General features: G+C 38.3%; 1 protein-coding gene across 2 annotated transcripts in view; it reads right to left on the bottom strand.

Annotated features, from left to right (window-relative positions):
- Positions 1–24,789, bottom strand: part of SV2C (synaptic vesicle glycoprotein 2C) — a 280,802-nt gene that overhangs the window by 28,546 nt on the left and 227,467 nt on the right. For both annotated transcript variants that reach the window (XM_069096255.1, XM_069096256.1), the window contains exons 7-12: positions 22,789–22,899; positions 21,926–22,014; positions 19,426–19,590; positions 16,122–16,255; positions 12,313–12,516; positions 10,128–10,287 (exon numbers count right to left, since the gene is read on the bottom strand). In XM_069096255.1, the coding sequence (XP_068952356.1) occupies positions 10,128–10,287; positions 12,313–12,516; positions 16,122–16,255; positions 19,426–19,590; positions 21,926–22,014; positions 22,789–22,899 (863 nt within the window). The remainder of the gene's footprint in view (positions 1–10,127; positions 10,288–12,312; positions 12,517–16,121; positions 16,256–19,425; positions 19,591–21,925; positions 22,015–22,788; positions 22,900–24,789) is intronic.

Here is a 24,789-nt window from a genome sequence, read left to right as displayed (position 1 = left end):
GAGAGGAGAGGAGAGGAGAGGAGAGGAGAGGAGAGGAGAGGAGAGGAGAGAGATATGTGGGGATGGGAATGGAGTTGGATGATTAATAAGAGATGAAGCTTCTTTTCTGGAACAGGTGCGATGAGGAATGTGGTAAGTGGCCAATAGTTCTGTAGGTCATAGAGCAAGCTCCTCCCTCTCCCAGTCATTTTTGCCCTTGTTGCTTTTTTTCAATCTCCTCCATAAGTATAGTTTGGTCCTTGCACTGATTGGAGGTCTTAAGTCTTTCAAAGATGCTTGTTTTTGTAACATCCTTGTTAAAATATAAATTGTTTTCCTGGTTCTGCTCACTTTACTTGGCATCAGTTCATACAAGTCTTCATAGATTTCTTTGAAATCATCCCTTTTCTTGTTTCTTATGGCACAATAGTAGTCCATTACATTTATATACTGTGGTGGATAATTCATAATAACTGGGGAACCTTTGACTCTTTTAATATGCCTGTTTGCTAATAAATTGTATAGCTTGGATGGTTTCCTGGTTTAAAGCTATAACTTCAATACATTAATATGGGTCAACTCAGGTATTTGCTTTATTTCTGAAACCCCAGAATGTAGTTAATTTTAATTTGTAAGTAAAGGATAAATGAAATGTAACTGTTAGGGAAACATGAGAAAATTAACAATATTCAAGCCCTAAGGTATGATTAGTGACATTTTGCTATTTGTGGAAAAATTTCTTGGGTCTATACTTTTGTTTTTCATTCTGATTACAGGGATTGTACTCTGAATTGTCATGAAGCCAGTAATAGAAAATGGCATGTGTTTCAGTCTGAAAACTGCTTATAGGTAAATATCTGCCATGGGGAAAACTAAGGGGACAACCTTGTCATGGCCTAAGATAAGAGCCTCTTGAGTCAGTTTCCCCATTGTGCTATTTTCTTTCTGGACAGGAAATTTCCCTATCTGGTTAATCCTGAGCTTGTCTTTTGGTACCCTCTGGCACTTTAATACACGCCAGATATGTTTCATGCCTGTCAGATATGACTCATGCCTGGAATCAAACAGAGTTGAAGTAGTTTTTCCCTTGTTATGGGATATGTCAGGTCACTCTGTGCCTTTGAGGGGATGATTCTCGATATTGTAATAATTATGGTCCTCCTTTTCCTTTCATAGCAAATGTCTATAGTCAGGGTGTGAGCAATATAAGTTTTGTAAGTACAATACTAAATCATTAATTAGTTAATAAATTAATACTAGAACATCTGAGTTTCTATAATAGGATGCAACTATGAAAAATGTTACAATTTTAATCTGTATTTGTATTAAATTATATAGTAATGATATCCCCCTAAAGGGAGAATTAGATAAAATAACAAGATAAAGATGTAATGTAAAAGTATTCTAATTAAGGGACTAGTAAACTTTGAGAAAGCAACAAGATTAGACTATTTTCTGTAAGAAATACACACACACACACACACACGTATATGAGTGACTTCCAAATCTATCTAGTAGCGAGATTCAGGCTTTGAGTATGCTTTAGTAATAAGTTCTCAAAATTGGATTAAGAATTTTTCATATAAAATTGTATTGATAATTGTAAAAAAGTAAAATTACTTTCCCAATTTAAATTATCTATCTGGCCATTTTAAAAGACAGAAGGGTTCATTTTACAAGTTAGATCCCTATTTTTAAAAAATTCTTATTTTGGGTACAGGGTTTAAGTAAAGACAGAAATAATAAGTGGCTTATAAAAACTGAAATTCTCTGAAGTTTGAGGTTTGGCAAACCAAATTTAAGAGATTATAGTAAATTGCATTGTCTTATTACTGGCAGATTTTAGCAGAATAACCTGAGAATTTCTATAAGTGATTTATAACCACTGAAGCAGAGCCCCTTTCAGAAGTACCCTGAGCATGAGTCCTATTCCAGAATGTCTAAGAGAAGATATTTCCAGGGACCAGACAACTACATGGGATATCTGGGATTCAAGACAAAAATCTAATGATTAAATGGGAATTGGGAATGGGTTACTAAGATACAAGACTGGAAGTTATTTAATATTGATGATCATCTTTGCATTGCTTTGGTTGTTTGTTTCATGAGGTTTATTTTTGCTGAGTTTTCTTAGTTACCTTGGTGATATATAAATCTCTCCTCTTTAAATTAGTCCATTGTGAGCCCTCTAAGCAGTTTGATCTGTAGCCTAATTGCATAATTCTGCTATGAATATATGAAAATTTATAGATTTGACTTATAGATAAGTGATCCATGCGGGGAGTGGGCTGGTTCCTCCTTCATGAATCAAAAGGGAGAATTGAAGGTATTGTAGGAACTGAGTGAGCCACACTGATTCCATCTTGTGATTCAGTTCTAGCTCTGTTCCTTTTCTATTTAATTATGGGTCTAATCCAATTTCTGTCTTGGGAGAAAACTTTATGAGAATTCTGAGAAAACTATTACATTGCTTGAATCTAGTCCTGCATGGTCGGGAAGCTGGACCTTCTCTACCTGTAGTTTAGAGACCTTTAACTAAGCACCTAGGTTATACTGACCAGAAACTCAGTCAGATCCAAAGATTGATGCAAGGAATTTTACCACAATTAAACAGCTTAAGCAACCGATCTGTCTTATCTGAAAACCGGTTCTGTATTGATTAATCAATTATTGTTTCTGTATTCTTTTGATTGAATACAGACACTTGGGAGTGAGACACCTCTTTTTCCAATTTCAGGAAACTGCACTTGTTTGCTCACCCCTTCCTGATTTGGAAATCTTTCCTCTAATTAGAAATCAGATTACCAAATTATACATCCTGTTTTGTATCCTGTTTATTATTATCATTTAATACATAAAAAATCTGTCTCCCTCTATTTTCAGGGTTCAGTGCCAGGCTGAGGAAACCTAATCCTGATTTATTATACAGTTGGTTTGCATTTCTTAATAAATAGATATGCTTTAAAGCTCAAACTTTTGTTTTCTCAGTTCTTTCAGATTCCATCAGTCACAGTATGATCCTTGTTCAGCTATTCCCCAGTTGATGAGCACTCCTATAGCTTCCAGTTCTTTGACTTCTAAACAAAGAGCTGCTAGAAATATTTGTGTACATATGAGTCTACTTATACTTACTTTCTTTTTTTTTTTTTTGGAAGAGAGAAGGCAAAGCAATTGGGGTTATGTGACTTGCCCAAGGTCACAGAGTTAGTAAGCGTCAAGTGTCTGAGGCTGGATTTGAACTCAGGTCCTCCTGACTCCAGGGCCATTCACTGTGCCACCTAGCTGCCCCAACCTATATTTTCTTTCACCTCTTTGTCCCATAGTGCCCCATCCTCCATTCTGTACTGACAACATTATCTTCATTTTCCAGATGAGAAAACTCAAAGAACGGATGTGACTTGCTCCAAATTACATAGTGGCTAAGTTGTCATGGAAGCACATTAAAACCCTCCTTTTTCAGTTTGACTAGAAATATTGATATAATATTTCTCTGGTTTAAAAGCCCTTTCCAGATTTGCCTCTTCCCTCCTCCCTCAAAGGTGATTTGAAGACCAAGGATCTTTCTTAAGAAAATGGATAAAAAGTAGAAAACAAAATTTAACAAAGAGGTACTTGCAGTTAGGTAATGTAGCTCAGTGGAAAAGGTACTGGACATGAAATCAGGAAGACCTAAGTTCAAATTCCACCTCAGAAACTTACCTACTGACTGTATGACCCTGGACAAATCAATTAACCTCTATTTGTCTCAGTTTCCTCTGTAAAATGGGGATAGCACCTACTTCACAGAATTGTTGGGAAGATAAAAATGAGGATCCTTAAGTGCCTTGTAATTCCAAAAGTATCTAATATAATGTATTATAGTTATATATGCATGTATCTATGTATATATACACACATATATACATATATGCATATGTATATATCTTAGCTATTGTTATTATTGATCCTGCCTTCTCCATCCCCTGAAACAATTGGTCTATGACCCATTCTTATCTATTCAGAAAGGGAGGAAATCTTTGCCATCCTTGGTAGAGTAACTAAGGAAGAAATCTATTAGTGATTATTGTTCCAGAATGTTAATTCCTACATGTATTTTAACATAACTTTTTCCTTGTTCGAGTTTCCTGCAAATGCTAAATTGTCTTGAGGGAGAGAGATGTCCAAAAATGTGGTAGAACCATGCCAATTTCAACATATCTCTCTCTAAGCTGGGGATCACTTGGATTTAGAATAAGATTAAAACTTCAATTGTTCCTGGTAGATGTGCTTTTATTTTTTTCTCAACAGTGGCAGAAATAGGGTTTAAATCAAACTCCCTTCATTTAAGATCAGTGATCTTTCCAGACAGTATTAATAAGAAAGGATATTTACCAAGTAGGCCACAGTAGTTACCATAATGATCAATTACAGAAACCAGCACTTCTGACCAACCACAGAGATCATGAATTTCTAATGACTTATAACATATTTATAGACTATTCCATAACATACTGAAGTGAATTGCAAAGCATTCCATACACAAATATATTCTTCAAATAAAAGCAAATAAATTAGAATTCAATGACCAGAAAGTATTTTATTGCTCTTACATCCTTTGTGGAAACTTTAAAGCTTCAGACTTGCCCTGCTGCAAAATGATTACAGTCTGCTGGAGGAACCCTTTCCAAAGGTAGAGAGGCCCTCCCTTAGAAAGCTCCTGTCAGCAGCCAGTGAACACCTGGGTCAAAGATGTAATCAGTATAGAGTTTTAGGGAGCATTGATTTGTCCCAAAATAATCTGAATCCAAAGAATCAGGAACTACATGTTAATGAAGAATTATAATGCTGATTTTTCTGGAAATGTAATATTAAACCAAAAAATAACTCCTCAAATCCCAAGAAAAGTAAACATTTGACATCTCTATACAGGGTGATACATGGGATAGGGAAAGAAATGCCTATATTTCTTAAATGAAGTATACAAGACATCTGAAGTATACTTAAATGAAGTATACAAGACAAGGCAAGACATTTAATCTGGAAGGGTACTTTGAAAACCTCTAGGCTAGAAACCCCATTTTTCCAGATGAGAAAAAAAGGCCTAAATATGTTAATTAATCCATTAGTCTGCATGCAGATTGAAGCAAGCTATTTTTCACTTGCTTTATGTTTTCATAGTTTTTTTTTCCCTTTCAGTCTGTTGGGGGAAGGAGGGAAAAAATTTGGATCTCAAAATTTTTAAAAAAATGAATGTTAAAAACAGCCTTTATATGTAATTGGGGAAAAAACTTAAGCCATTTATTCAGGGTCTCACGGTCAGTCTCTGGAGGAGTCAAGACTAGAACCTTGTTATGTGTGATTCCTAGCTCAGTCAATACTTTCTCCACTGAATTTTATTTGGGATAAGCAGAGTGACAATTGCCCCAGAGAGGCACGGTATTACTGTGAGAGATAGAAAAAGATCCAAGAGGAGAAAATGGCATGTAGAAATGGGTGTGTGTGTGTGTGTGTGTGTGTGTGTGTGTGTGTGTGTGTAAACTTTTCAGTGGTAATGCAGCTTTTCCCAATTTTGGGTCAAACAAGCACATGATAAATGGAATAACAAATTATCTACATCTTATAATGCTGTCACCCCAAGAATGCAATATTTGGGGGCATACATGGTCTTCTTATGCTTAGAATAAGGTAGTCAAACTCCTTTTTGTGGAAAGTAAAGGAGAGAGAAAATGTAATAGGAGCCTAGATTTAAAGCTGGAAGTAACCTTAGAGGTTATCTAGTCCATTTTATAGATGAGGAAACTGAGGCTTGAGAAAAGCTGTGATATATCCAAGGTCACAAGTGTAAGTGGCAAAGCCAGGATTTGAATGCATGTCCTCTGAGGAGGTATGCCCAGAGAATATACAGGGAAGCCAGAACTCTCTCCACTATATAACCCTGTACCTAGTAAGGAAGGGCTGTTTTCCCTGGTTCACATAGGAACACCAAATATTTGATTATGCATCTTTTGGAAAGCTATAATCCTTATACAAGTGGCTTGAAAATGGTAGATACTGGGGCGGCTAGGTGGCAGTGAATAGAGCACCAGCCCTGGAGTCAGGAGGACCTGAATTCAAATCCGGCCTCAGATACTTAACACAAAAACTAGCCGTATGACCCTGGGCAAATCACTTAACCCCAACTGCTCTCCAAAAAGCAAAAAACAAATTTACAAAGCACATTCTTTTCAAGAGCCCATATTATTCCCATTTTTCTTTATGATATTCTGGTGATGTAGGTATCGTAACTATTACTGTGTAACTGGAATGGCTGGTTCAGGTCACACGGCTCAGCTCTCAGCTAATTGGCTGAGTTCAGAATCAAAGTGCTTGCCTCTGGTTGTTGTAATAATTCACAGACCTGAGTTTTGAAGGAAACTGGGGATTCTAAGGGGTAGGGGAGAGAAAGGAGTATTTTTTCAACTATGAGGGACACAAACATTTCTAAGATCATTCACTCACCAAGCACTGGTTCTGCTCAATCATCCCCCCTATCCCTTTCTGCATTCTTTTCCCATAAAGGAGCTCCTGCAGATGCAATCAATCAAGCAACATTTTCTTTTCTTTTTTTTTTTTGGAGGGCAATTGGGGTTAAGTGAATTGCTCAAGGTCACATGGCTAGTTTTTGTGTTAAATGAATTTGAGTTTTTGTGTTAAGGATGAATTTGAACTCAGGTTCTCCTGACTCTAGGGCCAATGCTCTATTCACTGCGCCACCTAGCCACCCCCAACCAACATTTATTAAGCACCTACTACATACCAGACACTGTGCTAAGGGTAAATAGTGCCAGTCAAATGTTGTTCCTGTCACCCCAACTCTCATATGTTGGAATAGCTCTGCAGGACTCAGCAAGCATCAGAGCGCATAGGGCCTCAGTCTCACCAGCTAGACAGAAATAGGCATCTCTTGCTTCCATACAATACCTCCATTTCCAAATTGTCCTCACTCATATAAGTTGAGTTTCACCCCAAAAGACATCCTAGATCTTCTAAGTATCTGCATCTGAATGTTTGAAATGAACAGCTCCCCCACTGATCACATGTACTGACTCAGGACAGCTAGCAATCCCTCAAGTTCCATGGTGTAGTAGGAAGAGAGCTGGGCTTGGAATCAAGAGGACCTGGATTCAGATCCTGCCTTTGACACTTAACTTCCTGCATGTCCTTGGGTGAGTCTCTGAGAGCCTCAGCTACTTTAAGAGTCTGGGTGGTACAGTCGAAAGAGTCAGGGGTTCTGGGTTCAAATCCTGCTTCTTTCTAATGCTTACTACCTAAATGACAGGCACATAATAAAGTATATAGAGTGCCAGACCTGGAGTCAGGAAGACTCATCTTCCTGAGTTCAAATCTGATCTCAGACACTTACTGGCTGTATGACCCTGGGCAAGTCACTTAACCCTGTATGACTCAGTTTCCTCATTTGTTAAAGGAGATGAAGAAGGAAAATAGAAAATGGTATCTGTGCCAAGAAAACCCCAAAAGGGGTCACAGAGTCAGACATGACTGAAAAACTAAACAACCTAAATGACCTTAAACTTCTCTTGGACTCAGTTTCTTTTTTGCAAAATAAGAGGGCTGACTGGATGGCCTCAACCTGAGCTCCCTTCAAGTTCAAGATTTATGATTCCTTCAGTCATTGACACCAATCTTTCTGACCTCAAGCAAAATTCAGGCCAGTTCTATATTTTATCTGGTATCTAGTATCACAAAGGAAGGAAACAGGTATTTGTTATGAGCCTACCATGTGCCAAGGACTGTGCTAAGCAATTTGCAAATATTTTCTCATTTGATGCTCACAACCCCAGGAGGGAGGTGACAAATGAAGAAACTGAGGCAGATAGAAGTTAAAAGATTTGTTCTACTAAGTGTCTGGGGCAAGAAGGTGGTTCAGTAGCTAGAGTGCCAGGCCTGGAGCTAGGGGGAGCCTAGTTGAAATCTAGCCTCAGACTCTTCCTAGCTGTGTGACCCTGGGTAAGTCACAACCCTGTTTGCCTCAGTGTCCTCAAGGACTCAGAGGCATAAGATTTGAACTTTCAATAGACCCAAGCCCTAAAAAGCCCATCAGCTTTTTGTTTTGATCTGCAACTCAGAAGGTTTGGAGGTTGATTCCTTGAGCTAAGTTCTCCAGAGATAACAATGGGCCCTGGGAGGTGAGGAGAAATAAGCTGCAAGGACAGAACAGGCCTGGTAGCAAAAACAGAACGCATTGGCTTTATTAGGGTCTAATGAATGCCGATTTCCACCAGCAAACTGGAAGGTGACTTTAATTATGTCATTAGCGAGGACTACTTCATTACATTTCTGGAAAGCTTCCATTTTCCAGGCCTGGACTAAAATATTCAGTAATGATGAGCTAATAAGTCTTTCTTGATGTAAATTCCATCCTCCTACCCCTAAGCAGCAGCTCCTGTGACTCCCTAAAATCCATGGCCAGGTTGTACAGAGACAGCTAGGCAGCATAGTGGATATAGGAACAAGCCTGGAGTCAGGAAAACTTCAGTAGACACTTATTAGCTGTGTGACCCTGGGCAAGTCGCTTAAACCTGCTTGCCTTAGTTTTCTCATCTGTAAAATGAGCTGGAGAAGGAAATGGCAAATGACTTCAGTATCTTTGCCAAAAACAAAACCAAAAACCCCAAAGGAATCACGATGAGTTGGGCACAATTAAACAACATCAAAAATTTTGAAATAGCCTGTTCCCCAGTGTGAAAGCCAATCAGAAATCTTGGGCTTCCTAGGATTATCATTTTAGGGCTACAAGAGACCACAAAGATCTTCTAGGTCAATCCTTTCATTTCACAGCTAAAACTCAAGCTACTAGAGAGGAACTAACTTCCCAAGAATGAATAGATAGCAATTATTAGAGGCAGGATTTGAACTCATATCCTTTGATTGTTTTTCCACTGAACCACATTAATTGTCCTGCCTTCTCCTCCCACCCCATCCACTTGTTCCATAGCCACTAAGATAAACACCAAACTAAGGAATATGGAATTTGAAGGAAGGCTAGGGTCATGAAGAAAGTGGTGTTTTAGGATGATTATTTTGGTAGTGGTAAAATACATATAATAGAAGTTCACAGTTTTCACAGACAATCCTCTTTTGCTCTGCTGACCAAAATGGCTTTGTTTGTTAATGATCATTATGTTCATAATGTAAAAGAAAATGAATAAAAAAAGAAATTAAGACTTTAACCAGAGGGAACAGCTTGAGCTGGAGGTGAGGAGGGCAAAAGAAGAGAAAGACATGAAAAGCAGAAGAGAAGGGTCAGGATGGTGATTCAGAGGAACATTCCTACTCAAGAGTGAAAACATTTTAACTGCAACCCTGGAAAAATCCTTCCTCCCTACCCCACTCCCCATCAGAGCACAGAGAATGATGTTGATTTCTTGCAATGGCAGAGTCAATCTTCATGGGGAGAAAACAGAAGAATCATTTGAGACTGAGATTAAAAAAAAAAAAAAGAACTCTTGTCTTCACACATGCCAAACATGAGAAAATGGCTTCCTTTTCTTTAAATCAATTATTCCACTGTGGAATTCATTCCATTTCCTAACCAAAAGCCCCAACCTCCAGATACAAGGTTGGGGGTCTGAATGTTTCCACCTTTGGACTGGATGAGTAATTTTCTTTCAATAATAATCCTTACAAAAATTGGAAATGCACTGGGCCTTCCTCCAAACACTCTGAAAAGTCCAAACCAGGGTTTTAGGGGCCTTTTTTGCAGTTGATTAATACAGAGATCATACAGACACCTGCTGACCCAATATATGCACTCTCTTGGGACTGATTAGCAGTTCAAATTTTTGCCCACACTCATTAGCTGATCCAAAAGATATTATTAAATCTCAGTGCCTACTGTCTTATGACCTCCACATATTCTCAACCAATAAACAAATCATATTTCTAATTAACTTCTTTCAGTTTCACTGCTCTATTTGTTTTTGCTACTAGTTACACAGTCTAGCTTTATTATCATTATTTGAAACTCTTCTGGAACCTGCAGCTCACAAGCCAGATGTTTTCAGGTAGTTTCTGGGGACCGTGGTCTATTTGTCAGCTCGTGCTAACACCTCTCCACCACCCCTGTGGGCCCTGGTTCCTCCTAAGCATATTGGCTGGTTGGAACATACCTTCTGTCCGTTGGGTAGAGTTCCACGGTGACCACATCCAGGGAGTTCCAGGCCGAAATGGTCAGGCCGTTGTAGAGACATAGCATGCCTATCATCATGGATTCACTGGTACCAAACCACAGGAAGAAGCAGCTAATCCCAGAAAGCACCATAGAGCCACCTAATGAGAAACCACACAAAAGCAGTCATGTTTGTTTTCTCAGAGCTGCTGTACTTAGCATTCGATAATCACCACCAGCAAATCCGCAGCACTTCACCCAGTACTTGGCACATAGACTCCTTTTTGTTGTTTCAAATAATATTTTATCCCCCTCATAAATGTAAAGAAAATTTTTACATTTTTTCTTAAATTTTGAGTTCCAAATTCTCTCCTTCTCTGCCTTCCCTCACTTCCATGAAATGGCAAGCAATTTGATATATCAGTCACGTTGTGAAAGAAGACAGAGACCAAAAAAGAAAAAAAATGGAAAAAATAAAGATGAAAAATGGTATGCTTAATCTGCATTCAGACTCCATTGGTTCTTTCTCTGGAGGTGGACCATGAGTCCTTTGGAATTATCTCAAGTCATTGTGCTGCTGAGAATAGCTAAGTTATTCCTAGTTGATCATCATACAATATTGCTGTTACTATATACAATGTTCTCCTGGTTCTGCTCACTTTACTTTGTATCTTGTTCATGTAAGTCTTCCTACGTTTTTCTGAAATTAGCCTGTTTATCATTTCTTATAGCACAACATAATAGACTCTTGATAAATGTGAACTGACTAACTGAATCCCTGCTAAACTCAAGGAGAAGCTTTTTAGCTTTTGAAAGTGTAGACTGTAGTATCACCATGACAACAACCATCACCAATAGAACACATCTGTATTGTGGCTTAGGTTGAACAAAGAGCTTCCCTTACAATGAACCTGTAAGGTAGGTCGTAATGAAAATATTGTAAGAAGAATGTTGTTTTTTTTTTTTTTGCCTTTTGGAGGGCAATTGGGGTTAAGTAACTTGCCCAAGGATACACGGCTAGGTTTTTTGTGTGGGTGTTAAGTGTCTGAGGCTGGAACCGAACTCAGGTCCTCCTGACTCTGAGGCCGGTGCTACCTAGCTACCCCAAGAAGTGTGTTGTTAATCAACACAGGAATTCCCTCCATCAACACAGAGCATGCTGGGACTTCATAAATAAGTCCTAGGGTGTCACCTGAGGCATAAAGAGATTAAAGGATTTGTCAAGGCTTACATAGTTTCTAAGTATCAGAGGCAGGGTTTGAATCCAGGTTTCCCTCACTTCAAGCCCTGCTCTCTTATCTACTACACCATGCTGTCTTTACTACACATAATTATTATTATTTTTATTTTAAGGGGGAACCTGAGGTGCAGAGAGATCTTATTCAGTCATATCCCACTCTTTGTGACCCCATTTGAGGTTTTCTTGGCAAAGATACTGGAGTGGTTTGCCACTTCCTGCTCCAACTTATTTTATATATGAGAAAACTGAGGCAAAGAGAATTAAGTGACTTGCCCAGAGTCACGGTAAGTGTCTGAGTCTGGATTTGAACTCAGAAAGATGAGTCTTCCTGACTCTAAACTCAGTGCTCTATCCACTGTGTCACCTAACTGCCCCTAGAGGGCACAGGACCATACATTCAGAGCAGTTAGTGATCTCAGACATTATTTAACTCAATCCCCTCATTATACAGATGAGGTAACTGAGGTCCAGAGAAGGTCAGACACTTATCCCAGGATTAATCAAACACCCAGCAAAATGTCAGATGTGGGGCCTGGAATCTGAGTTTCTGACTCTTAGACAGCTTCATGCCCCCACTGTAAATCATTGAACTGACTTTGAAGGTTAGTCAGCAGGAATAAGGATCAGCTTGCCCAACCAACCAACTGGATTTCAAACACAGAGACTATGAAATGAACATTATAAATTTATTAGTTATTTAAGTGGAAAAATACACATTGGTTATATGTAATTATTTTTCCATTCTGGTAATGAATTCATGGGAACTGCTCCTGTGAAATGTAGTTAAATATGATGTTAGGCTACAATTATGCAGCAAGGACAGGTCTGTGGAAGGGATGTCTTTTTATCTCCAAGACTTGCAAATCCCCAAAGAAAAGACTGGGCATTAGCTAGAATATCAGAGTAGTTGTTTTCTTTTACATAACCCAGGCAAACACATACATACCTAGCATGGTCAACCGTCCAATCCTGTCCATCAGCAGTGCAGATACAATGTTCCCTGGCAACACTGCCAGCGTACCCAGGAAGTTAACAAAGTAAATCCAGTAGGCGCTATAGTCGTCATCAAAGCTGATCTGACATCCTGTTTTATTGTGCAGGAATGTGCAGTTTTTAAATTCGCTGTCAATGAATTTATATGGCTCAAAATCTGTGGAAGAGAGCATTGAGGCGATCAGATATCACCTAATTGTGGAGTGATTAGGAAATATGCCAAACATATTTAGAATCCTGGGATTATAAACTTCCTCAAGGTAGTGGTTGTTCTCCAGTTGTTTCCGTCTTGTCTGACTCTTTATGACCCCATTTGGGGTTTTCTTGGAAAAGATACTGGTTTGCCATTTCCTTCTCCAACTCATTTTACAGATGAGGAAATTAGGCAAAGAGGGTTAAGGGACTTATCCAGGGTCACACAGCTACTCTGAGGTTGGATTTGTACTCATGAAGATAAGTCTTCCTGATACCAAGCCCAGTGAGGGTAGGGATCATGTTTTACACATTTTTGTATTCCCCATAGTGCCTTGCACATAGGAGATATTTGATAGTAACAACTCATTTGCACAGGTAGGACTTTAAGGGTAGGCTTACAAAGCATTTTCCTTACAATTTGAGAAATATATTTTCATATACTTACCTGTGTACATGTAACCTCCCCCATAGACTGTAAGCTCCTTCAAAGCAGGACATTTTTTCTGTGTGTGTGTGTCTCCAGTGTCTAGTATGTCTAGCACAAAGTAGGTATTTAATCATTACTTGTTGACTGATTGAAGTAGATTTATTATCTCCATTTTATAGATAAGAAAACTAATTCACAGAGAATCACAAGGCTTGTAAGTGTCACAGACCAGAATCAAACCCAGGTTTCCTAACTCCAATCCCAAGATTCTGTCCAATCAACCATACTGTCTCCAATATTTATTGACTTAATAAATGAACTTAGGGAGTCTAATTGCATCTTTTTTTTACCTTGGACAAGTGCTGCTAATCTTATATTTTTCATGACAGTTTTATTCTATGTGAATCATGTTGATACTGCATTTCTAATAGCAACCACATCATCTAGTTATGGAGACTACAATTTGTTTCAAAATGTGAGATTGTGAGTTATACTTGTCGTTTTGTGGGAACCTGAGACATAGAGAAGTTGCCTAATAATAAATATATACATTGATATAACACTTTAAAATTTGCAAAGTACTTCATACAAATATCTGATTTTATCATCACAACTCTGAGAGGTTGTAATATAACACAATAGTGTTATCATTATCCCCAGTTTGTGGATGATGAAACTGAGACTCACAAAGTCGAAGTGACATGGCCCAGGTTACACAGCTAGTAAGTATCTGATGCTGGATTTGAACTCAGGGGTTCCTGAATCCAGGTCCTGCACTCTGTGTACTATGGCACCCCCAGCAGCCTGATTGTCCTAATCATAAAGTGAGTTGTGCCCAAGCCCCCACCCTAAGCTATTGTTTTATGTGCAAAGTTTTTCTATTATCCCTGTAATATTGTTGCAAAGTTCTGTTGACACTAGTTTTTCCACCAGTTATTCCTAAATTCTCATTTATTGTTAAGGTGTTTTTGCTATGTAAGAGACATGAAAGATCTTGGGGTCGAATGTAATGGGAATGAGAATTTGAAGATCTTCTCTGCCCCTGAATAGACCTAGGGGGGAGTTTGAAAACCTCCCCTGCTTTGAAAGTAAACTGCTCCCTAATAGACTGAATGTAATCACATGGAGCCTGTGGTAGGAGGAGTTTTGCTGAAGGGAAGCAGAGCCCACAGGAAGCTGGTTAGAGCTAGCCAGATGGTGGGAGAGAAAGAAGGTTGAGGCAAGGAGCTAGAGAGGTTTCTGAATAAACATTGATTTTGTAGTGGTTTGTGGGAAGGCTGAAGGATGCTGTGGCTCTCAGCGTTATTATGGCATCTGAATATCTTTGGTATATGATGGAATTGGCTTGCTGGTTTTGGGATTCAGTTTTCTGGTGTCTAAATAAATGCTTCAATTCTATGCTCTATCTGGAGAGTTCGGTATATTTTGCCATTGAACATCATGTGATACTTATAGTCACGATCTTTATTGTGATTGTAGGCCCTGTAAATATTGCATTGGCACTACACAGGTGGGCCTTCCTTGAACTGGAATTTAATATCTATTGATCCTTGTAACTTCTTCAAAATCTAGCACATTTCATTACACATAGTAGGCAAAGAAAACTTATTGACTAAGTGAATGAATTCAGTTAGGGAGGGAGCAAGCATTTATTAAGTACTTACTATGTAAAAGGCACTGTGCTAAGTGCTTTAGAAATATTAGGTGAAATTAGGTGAATCTAGAGCTCAATGTATCCTTGGATCCTCCAGAAAGCTTTGTCCATCAATTAACCAATCAACAAACAGTTATTAAATACCCATCCTGTGGGGCGTTTTGTTGTTATTTAGTTGTTTCAGTTATGTCTGACTCTTTAGGATACCATTTGGGGTTTTCTTTACAAAGATACTGGAGTGATTTGCCATTTCCTTCTCCAGTTCATTTTACAGATGAGCTAACAGGGTTAAGTGACCTGCCCAGGGTCATACGACTAGTAAGTATCTGAGACCAGATTTGAATTCAGGTCTTCCTGACTCCCAGCCTAGCACTTTATCCACTGTACCACCAAGCAGCCCTTTGTGGAACTAAAAATATAAATTCTACAAAAACAGTTCTTTCTCCCACGAAGATTACATGTCAAGCATTTAACAACTGCCAAGTTACCTCTAGTCCCTAGTCCTGTTACTGTGACCTGGAACACCGCCCATTAGTTGCTCAGATTTGACCTGTATCCTGCTAACAGGGTCAGGGGTAGGTAGGAAGGAGCAGTTACAAAGCTGGACTTGTCTTCCTGTGGTGCTAACCCACAGTGGGCTCTTCCCTTTCTCTTTCTGGGAGTACAAACAACAAGTGGGGAACAGTTTGTCATGTAGCAGAGGCTTCTCTAGGTTTCCCTATTGGTAGGGGATGCTGCATAGGACTCCTTCCTGCTAGATCATGCCATCCAAAATGTTTTTTTCAGGCTCCCCAGAGGATTTGGTTAAAAACAAACAAATAAAAAGGGCAGGTAACACCCATATTTCCATAGAATCACAGATGTAGTACTAGAAGGGACTTTAAAAGTCACTAAGTACAACCCCCTCATTTTGTAGATGAGGAAATTGAGAGCAAGAAATAAAATGACTCATCTATGGTCACATATATAGTAATTATGATCTGGCATTTGAACTGGGTCTCTGATTCCAAGTTTTTCCCTAAGTTATGCTGTCTGTTTTTGCTTCAGAGGAAGAAAAATATATTTCACTTTAAGCAAACCTGGGCTAAGAAAACCTGCATTTACAAAAGCAGATAAATTGTTGACAAATTCTCTGCTTTACAAAAGGATTCATAGAATGACTTTTAAGTGTTGAGCTCTCCAGTTCAGTAGAATCCAGTAGAATCATTTAATTAAAGTTAATTCACATTCAACTTTTCAGGAATACACCCCTTGGGTAAAGTGAGATATAACTGTAAAACAAATATACTTGTACCAACTTTGGCAGTAAGATTGGAACCTTAGCCCAATCTGTTCTTTAAGAGTCAACCAATGAATTTGTTTTAGGTATTATCATTACCTTACACAGATTCCTTCTCCCCACACTGATTATGTGCCCCAAACTCCTAATGATTATCATAGACCTGCCCAAATGATGTGCTTTTGGTGGCAGTGGTGAGCGACATACCTGTGTTGTCAAAAATTGTGTCGATAAACGTACAGTTCCTGAAGTAGGTATTCAGGGAAGTCACATCCTCAAACAGGCAGCTCTTAAAAATGGAGTCTTTAAAAGTCACAGATTTGAACTTCATCCCCGTGAACCTGTTGGGACACAAAAGAGATTGCATCACTGATCTTGGCCTATGAGGGATAACGGCAGGTCAAAGAGATTCAGGAGGGACAAAAACTTAATGCCTGATTATTCAGGATCCAAGATATTCAATTTGTAGATTTCCCTAGGCCCTTTTCTTCCTCCCTTGCCTGCTTTATGACCTAGTCACTATTCAACAGTGCCTTCTTCCATAAGAAGATAAAGATAAAATATAGACACCAACATTTCATTTCTCACCACCAGATCTGGTAAATAAATTTGTTGGAAAGAAGACTGTGGGACTTGATTAAGATCCATATTTGGGTTTTACCTTTGGATTTCAGTCATCTGGGATAAGCTTTTACTATGGATTCTCAAGCACTGAGTATTTGGTTGAGTTGTCACCACTCCATTATCTCTCCTTTTTTACTTTAATTAGAAGTTCTTTGACCATTGAATAGAATGACAAGACAATATAGAAAGGGTCTACATAAATCAGAGATTCTTAACCTGGGATCTGTGAACTAGTTTCATAAAACATTTTAATAACTACATTTCAATATAATTGTTTTCCTTTGAAATTTTATATATTTAAAAGCATAGGCATCACCAGATTATTAAAGGATCCCATGACACACAAAAAGTCAAGAATCCCAGATCTATTGTCTTTAAAAGAACACCGTTTCATGTTTATGACTTCAGGTTTCCCAGGAGAAAGGAAATGTGGATTCTGCCCATCTATAACAGGTACCACTGACTCAGGGTTTGAGAAGTGCCATAGGTACAAACACTTCCAGCCATGTTTTCTTTCCCACTACAAATGATTCAGCTTGTGCATCAAAGAGGAAGGGGATAACGCAGCACATTTTGAAAAGTAAGTAGAATGATGAAACCAGCTGAAAACATGCTTGGATGACACTGATGGGGATGCTGGACAGATCATGGTAATAATGTTATCATAATATTCTGGATGAATCTTTCATTTGCACCAGGGTAATAGAGACTTAGGTGCCCCATGGGATCACCATTGCTTCTTATCAATTTTCAGAATAGATACAAAAGCACAGACAGGGGTTTACTGAGAGGGGGATGTCTTTCTCCACCTCTTTACAAATGCAGAAACTGGGGTACAAGTAGTTAAGGTCTTGCCTACATCAAAAAGGTTACTCTGCTCCTATCAATAGCAGAAAAGATAAAGAATGCAGTTGATTTAAAAGTGCTTCATTTACCATCCTGCATTTCCTTTTAAAGACATATAAAACCCAGTGTATATTCCTTTGTCACCATATTATCTGGCTTCATTTTCTTTTTAAAATGTATTTAAGCCTAACACATGAATCCCCAAAATGAAACTGGAGCCTTGTTACTTCTCCAAGGTATTTTTATTTGGAATTGATTAGTTTCAGAGGTAGAGGGCATAGTGATTCAAAGTACTGAATGGCAATAAATGGCCCTGCATTTTTAGGAGAGATCAATCTTTTGAAATGGAATTGGATATGGAATGGGGAAGCTATTTTAAAAAATGAAATGGGCTAGTCATATTTTAAATTTCTCTACATTGCACAAAATCCTGTAATCACATCTACCTTCAGATGTGTATATTTTAAAGAAAGCATTCCAACACTATTAATGTGATCATCTTGGGGATTACTTTTGAATAAACCTTAACTTTTTAGTTCTGCTTAGGGTCTTCATGGACTTTACTGAATATGAGATTCCATGGAGACATTTACTGGGTACTTTACACAGGTTACAATTTTTAAAATTCTTTATGAAAAAAAAAAACTAGAATTGTCATCTAAGGAGTATGAAGGTTTAGAAACATCATTTATTAACTCATACTGGTTAAATAAGTTGGTTTTTAGGGTACTCAAAGATTGCAAATCCAGGTGATAGTAATATCCCTAGGATGGAAGTTCTTCACCTTTTCTGCATGTCATGGACCTACCCCTTTGGAACTTTGGGGAAGCCTACAGACCCTTACCTGGAATGGTGTTTTAAAATTAGAAAATAATCAATTGATTACAAAGGGAAACAAAAGTTAGTGAAAATAAGTTTTTAGTTAGCTAAAATAATTTGATTAGTAAAAATAATTCTTTTTCCCATTCAGGTTCACAGACCCCCTGCAATCTATCAAGGATTTCTTAGGGGTCTGTGGACCACAATGTTAAGAACTCCAGATGTTGGACAACAAAGTTGACCCTGTATTCAGCAGATAATGGCTAGGTCCTCTTGCCTGACAGGTCAGACCCATTGTACTGGATTCATAATCTTTCTTTTCATCTAGTCATCAAGACAAGAAATAGTGAAACATATCCAGAGAAGGGAGTGAATCCCTTCTATACTTTCAATCTAGTTTAGTCCTGAGGTATAGAATATATATAGGAACTCTATCTAGCCATCCCAAATTTACAGCTTTTCCATTTTCTAAAAAGAGAAGCTTTAAATTGTCCCCTGCCTTTGCTGGGGACTATATATATATATATATATAGAGAGAGAGAGAGAGAGAGAGAGAGAGAGAATTAAAGTGCTTTATGTCATTTGGACCAAGGTGACTAGTTACATTTATAGCCCTTGCTGTTCACTGGAAATTTCTCCCAACTAACATAAACTTATTGTATATAACTTAATACAACACCCCCTTTTTCACTTTAGTGCAGAATGAAAAGCACCAGCTGAATATATGTTTATATATGTGTATATGTATGTGTGTGTGTGTGTGTGTGTGTATAAATGCATAAGTTTGGTATCGTGACCTTCTGTGTTTTTTTTTTTTACTTCTTTGTACAAAATTATACCAGTACCTGCAGTCACTTCATTTGGCCTGTTTTCTCTCCCTATTTGTGCCCTTTTAAATTTTGTCCACATTTTCCTTACCTCTCCTATGACTGGTCCACTCCTTATTTCTAGAAACACACAGACACACACGTACACACATACACACGCACACACATGTGTGCGTACATACACATGCTTTATAAATTAAAAGAAGAATTGATATCCCACATAACTTTGCCTGTTTTATTGAGACCATCTAAAAGCTCTAACACTGAGCATAATAAGGGCTCACATTTACGAACTGAAAAGGAATATTCAGCATTCACTCTCACACTGCTTTAGCAACCTTACAATTATCTTTCCTAGACTGGTAATAAATGATTGTAGGTAAACATTTCTTGACCTGCCATTGTCGTATTCAATATTGGTGTGGATCTGATTTTCCAAGGTGAAGTTGAGAGTAAAATTGGCCACTCTTTCTCTGCCAATATTTCTCACTTGGGCTGCATATTCATCCGATTGCAGATGCTTAATGACGTCAGGGAACCAGACAGACAGTCCATAGTACCTGTGGGGACAAAGAAAGCCTTACTTGGTAAAGACTCCACTACAAGAGAATGAGTCTCCAGCATGCATAGTTAATGAGATCAATGATTGCCCAAGGAAGGGTCTTGCTTCTTCATTTTAAATGATAAACATACTAAGGCCCAGAAAGGGGAAATGACTTTTCCCAAGGTCATACGAGTGGCAAATAGCACAAGCAGGATACAAACCCCGCCCTTCTACCATCAAATCCAGCCCATTTCCATTGTACCTCCACTTGTCTCCATATAGAGTCCTCATATAAGGGTTTCTGGTTATGATTGAATCTTCTCATGTACTTAATAATTACAAAGAATATTATTCTGAGTTAAGACATTTCAGAGAGTCAGGAAAAGGAGATATAGCTTATATCCTTCTAGGACTAATAATGATAATAATTGACATCCATATGGTCTTTAAAGGTTTGCAAAATGCTTCTCACAGCAGCCCTGTAAAGTTGGTACTTGTAGCAGCAGCCACACTGGCATACCCAGGATGGCTGCTAGTACAGGTTCTTAGATCTGCTTTACTAGGAAAGACAGCTGTTCAAGGGGTCAATAACTTTTTTTTTATTACATTCACTAGTTCAGGGGAAAAGTCAGCATCCTGAACTTCAGAGAAAATATAAACAGAGAAAATACAAGCAGAGAAATAAAGACCAAAAGACAAGGCTTCTGTCTGAGAAATTAGCACAGATCAACAGGTAGATACAACTATCTGACCAAGGCAATACCTTGGATACCAGAGAGAGAAGCACCAACATCTGGGTTTCTTAAAACTGGGGGCTCCTTAACGGCTGTCTAGAGTTTCATCTAGTAAAATCACAAGAATACTGTTCCAATGAGTGAGCCCCCAAAGCAAAATGCTAACCTTAGAGTATATATACCCTCTTTTGAGCTAGAGGGCATCATAATTAGACTCAGTGACTAATTAGTATTAAGAAAAGGTGTGAAAGCCTTCCCACAGGCAGCCTCCCCTAAACAAGCTTCCCTTAATGGGGTCCACATGAGGCCTAATAATAGGGGGGGGAGATCTTAAACCCCATTAACATTACAATGCTACAGGTGTTATTGTTTCCATTTTACAATTCAGGAACCTGAGGCTCAGATTGGTGAATCAATTTGCCCATGCCTCTGTACTCTCTACTCAGTCACTTGCTACCCTCTTGCTTTTAAAAGAACAAAGAGTACAAATTATTCTGATAGGTAAAACGCATTTTGAAGCCCCCTGGAATATTTCCACACTGGTCAGAGGTGCTCTGCCAGAGGCAAAGATTCTCATGAAACCCTGTGTCTCAGGATGTTATGTCAGCTCATAGAATCATACAGTTAGATGATATTTGTAACATACTGTGTAAACCTTAAAACTCTAAATTGTTGTTCAGTTATTTCAGGAGTATCTGACTCTTTGTGACCCCATTTGAGATTTTCTTAGCAAAGATACTAGAGAGGTTTGCCATTTCCTTCTCCAGCTCATTTTACAGATGAGGAAATGGAGACAAACAGGGTTAAGTGACTTGCACAGGGTCACACAGCTAGGAAGTATCTGAGGCCAGATTTGAACACCTGAAGGTGTCTTCCTGATTCCAAGCCCAGGGCTCTTTCCACTCTACCACCTAGCTAACTGAAAAGGACTGAATAAATGCTAGCTATTAAAATGCTAACTGGCTGCGATAGAGAAGGGAGAAAAGTGGGCCTACTGTTGCATAAATCTTGTTGGGTAGAATACTGTCTAGGTTCCAGGGAAAGAGAGCTCCCTCGGCAGTCCTCTGGCTTGGGCCAGCAGGATGTTGAGTAAGCTCTGGCCAAGTATAAGTGAGGTGCCTCCAGAAGTACATTAACTTGGGGCCCAGTTGTTGGCTGTTGCCATTCTCCACCACACAGCCCCAAATACAGCCTATTAACTGTTTTGCAGTTATTTAAACAACAAATTAGGTAAGATGATAACTTATAATTTTCTGGCAACAAATGGGATTCATTCAAAAGCAGATGAAATTCCTCCCCCTGTCCCTTGCTTCCCCTTTCTTCAGCATTCTAATTTAGCAGATGGTAAACTTTGTGTCAAAAAAGATCATTTCCAAATGTTACTGGGTTTTGCCCTCCCGATATGCATAACCATGATACACGAAATATGTGAAATTATCAGACAGTTGTTTTTGTTGAAACTGGAACTATTCACACATTAAAATCAAAAGAAAAATAAAACATTCACAGCTAGAGAGTGTGTCTGTGCCAAGTGATATGCAAGTTACCATAAGAATGGAAAAGGCATAAGGAAGGGAGACTTATCATTTTTTTTCTCTAAGAATCCAAATGACTTACCCAAAAGACAAGGTGAACCAAACTGCTGTCAGTTTCAGAGTATTCTCCTTAACTGGATAGTTAAAACATCTCATAAAAGTCAACCAGATCTGTGAAATATTAGAGAGTTAGTTTTTCTAATGGTTAGTTTCTCTAATACAATCGTTCAACAAAAACCAAGATGAATAAAACTTGAAGTGATGTACTTAGATAATGGGGAGACTGTAGGTCTGGGTAGACTGGGCTCTCCTTGATCGTGGTTGGTTAAAATTAAAATGGAAAAGGGTCTTGGTTCAGGAAACTAGATAATAAATTTTCATGTTCTCAATATTTGAGACTGGTTTCTTCCTTAGATATCCGAAGATTACAGTCTATCCCAAATCATTGCTGAAAGACTCACCTTTTTCAAAGGTAGGAATCAATCTTCATTCTGCTCTGGTCTCTACTGGTTTCAAGGGTAACACAACATTTTGTGAACATAGGAAATGGTATGTACCTTTTCTGGTTCAAATTCTTTAAATTATATATGAAGTAACTGAGTTGAAAAGATGGGAGTAATGACTCACTCCAGGTCATTCAGGTAATACCTAGCAGAGTGGGACTTTGAATCAAGGTCTACCAGTTACCTGAAACCGTTTCTGGAATCAGGTGTAATGCATCAGTAGGGTGGCATGGCCTTGAGATTCAGTGCTGTATCTATTTATTACTATTCACTTTTCTTTTGGGTTTGGGACCTATGGTTTTATTGGTGTGGAAGATTTCTTTTATGGAGATTCCCTCCACAGATACAGATTGATAACTCATCTATAACTTAAAATCTTAGAGAATTGTAAATGTCATAATGCCAAGAAAGACAAACATTTCAGGTGGGGTTCATTACTTACTCCATACAATTCTGTGCGGATTCGAACAAAACACCTCTTGTACCAGGTCCCTGTGTCACTCTCAATTTCGATCAATTCATCAATCTGCTTTGGAGTTTTGATTCTGTTCACCTGTAAGGAACAGTACGGCAGAAAGTGCTGATATTTTTTCCTTTTCTGGTTTAAGTTCATAGATGTTAAATATATGTGGATTTCACAATCTGTGGACATCTAGGACCACCTAGAAGTAAGTGTGCAAATCAAACCTGCTCTGAGGAGGATGAAATTTTCTGGCATGGAGGGGAGAGGAGCCCAAGTTCATCAGACATACAGCACTGATGGTCCCATTTTGTGCTGTTAAGTATGGTGAAGGGAAGGAACAACTGCCAAGGCCAGTGAACTGGAGAATGCCTGGGACATGTTGGATTGGGTAAGATTTGTAGGATAAACCTCTATTAACAAAAAAATTGTTCTCTTATTTTAGCTTCATAACCATCCCATGAAGTAAGATTTCCATTTAAAAATTTTTTTAAACTTCAAAAATTTGAATTGCAAATTCTCTCCTTCTCTACTAACCCCCCCGCCCACTGAAAATTATCAGTTATACACGTGAAATCATGCAAAATATCTTTCCATATTAACCATATTGCAAGAAAAGCAAGAAAAATAAAAAATGAGGAAATTTTATTTCAATTTGCACTCAGAGCTCATCAGTACTCTTTCTGGAGGTAGATGGCATTTTGTCATGATGAGTCCTTTGGAATTGTCTTGGATCATTGCATTGGTCAGAATAGCCAAGTCTTTCACAATATTTACAACATTGCTATTACTGTGCATAATGATCTCCCAGTTTTCTCACTTTACTTTGCATCAGTTTACATAGATCATGTCATGTTTTTTCTGAAACCAATTCCCCTCTCTTGTCATTTCTTATAGCACAGTGGTATTCCATCACAATCATATACCACAACTTGTTTAGCCATTCTCCAATTGATAAGCATCCCCTCAATTTCCAATTCTTTCCACCATAAAGGGAGCTGCTATAAATATTTTTGTACATATAGGTCCTTTTCCTTTTTCTTTGATCTCCTTGGAATAGACCTAGTAGTGGTATTGCTGGTCAAAAGGTATACACAGTCCATAATGGTTGGACCAGTTCACTTCTCTACCAGTAGTTCATTTAGTATACCTATTTTTCCTTCATCACCTCCAGCATTTGTCATTTCTGTTAGGTGTGAGATAGTACCTCAGAGTTGTTTTAATTTGCATTTCTCTAATCAATAATGATTTATAGCAGTTTTTCACATGATTATAGGTAATCTTGATTTTTTTTCTTCTGAAAACTGCCTGTTTATGTCATTTGACCATTTATCAATTGGAATGGCTCTTATTTTTTTTTATAAATTTCACTCCATTCTATGCTCAGTATATATTTGATAAATAAAGTCTTTATCAGAGAAATTTAATTGTAAACTTTTTTGATGTTACTTCATTGTCTATGGTACCTTTTAGAAAAATGTAGTTTCCCTGATTATCTCATTTAATTAGGTTTGCTTTTGCTTTGTCTGAGATCACGATTGCTACCGTTTTCCTTTTTTTTTTTTTTGCTTTTTGGAGGGCAATTGGGATTAAGTGACTTGCCCAAGGTCATACAAGCTAGTTTTTTTGGTATTACGTTTCTGAGGCTGGATTTGAACTCAGGTCTTCCTGACTCCAGGGCCCATGCTCTATTCACTGCGCCACCTAGCCACCCCTTTTCCCTTGTCTTTTTTACTTCAGCTTAAGCACATTAGATTTTACTCCAGCCCTTTGTTTGAACTCTGTGCGTCTTTCTGTTTAAAGTGTGTCTCTTGTCAACAACATGTTGTTGGATTCTTGTTTCTAATCCATTCTGCTATTTCTGTTTTAGGGGTGAGTTCATCCCATTCACAGTTATAATTACTGGGTATTTCTTTCCATCCCAGTTTCTCTCTCTCTCTCTCTCTCTCTCTCTCTCTCTCTCTCTCTCTCTCTCTCTCTCTC

This window comes from Petaurus breviceps, unplaced genomic scaffold, assembly GCF_028583685.1.
Source record: "Petaurus breviceps papuanus isolate PSGF00001 unplaced genomic scaffold, PetGlider_PUasm1.0 229, whole genome shotgun sequence".
NCBI classification, from domain to species: domain Eukaryota; kingdom Metazoa; phylum Chordata; class Mammalia; order Diprotodontia; family Petauridae; genus Petaurus; species Petaurus breviceps.
This window is presented reverse-complemented; position numbering and strand designations above follow the sequence as displayed.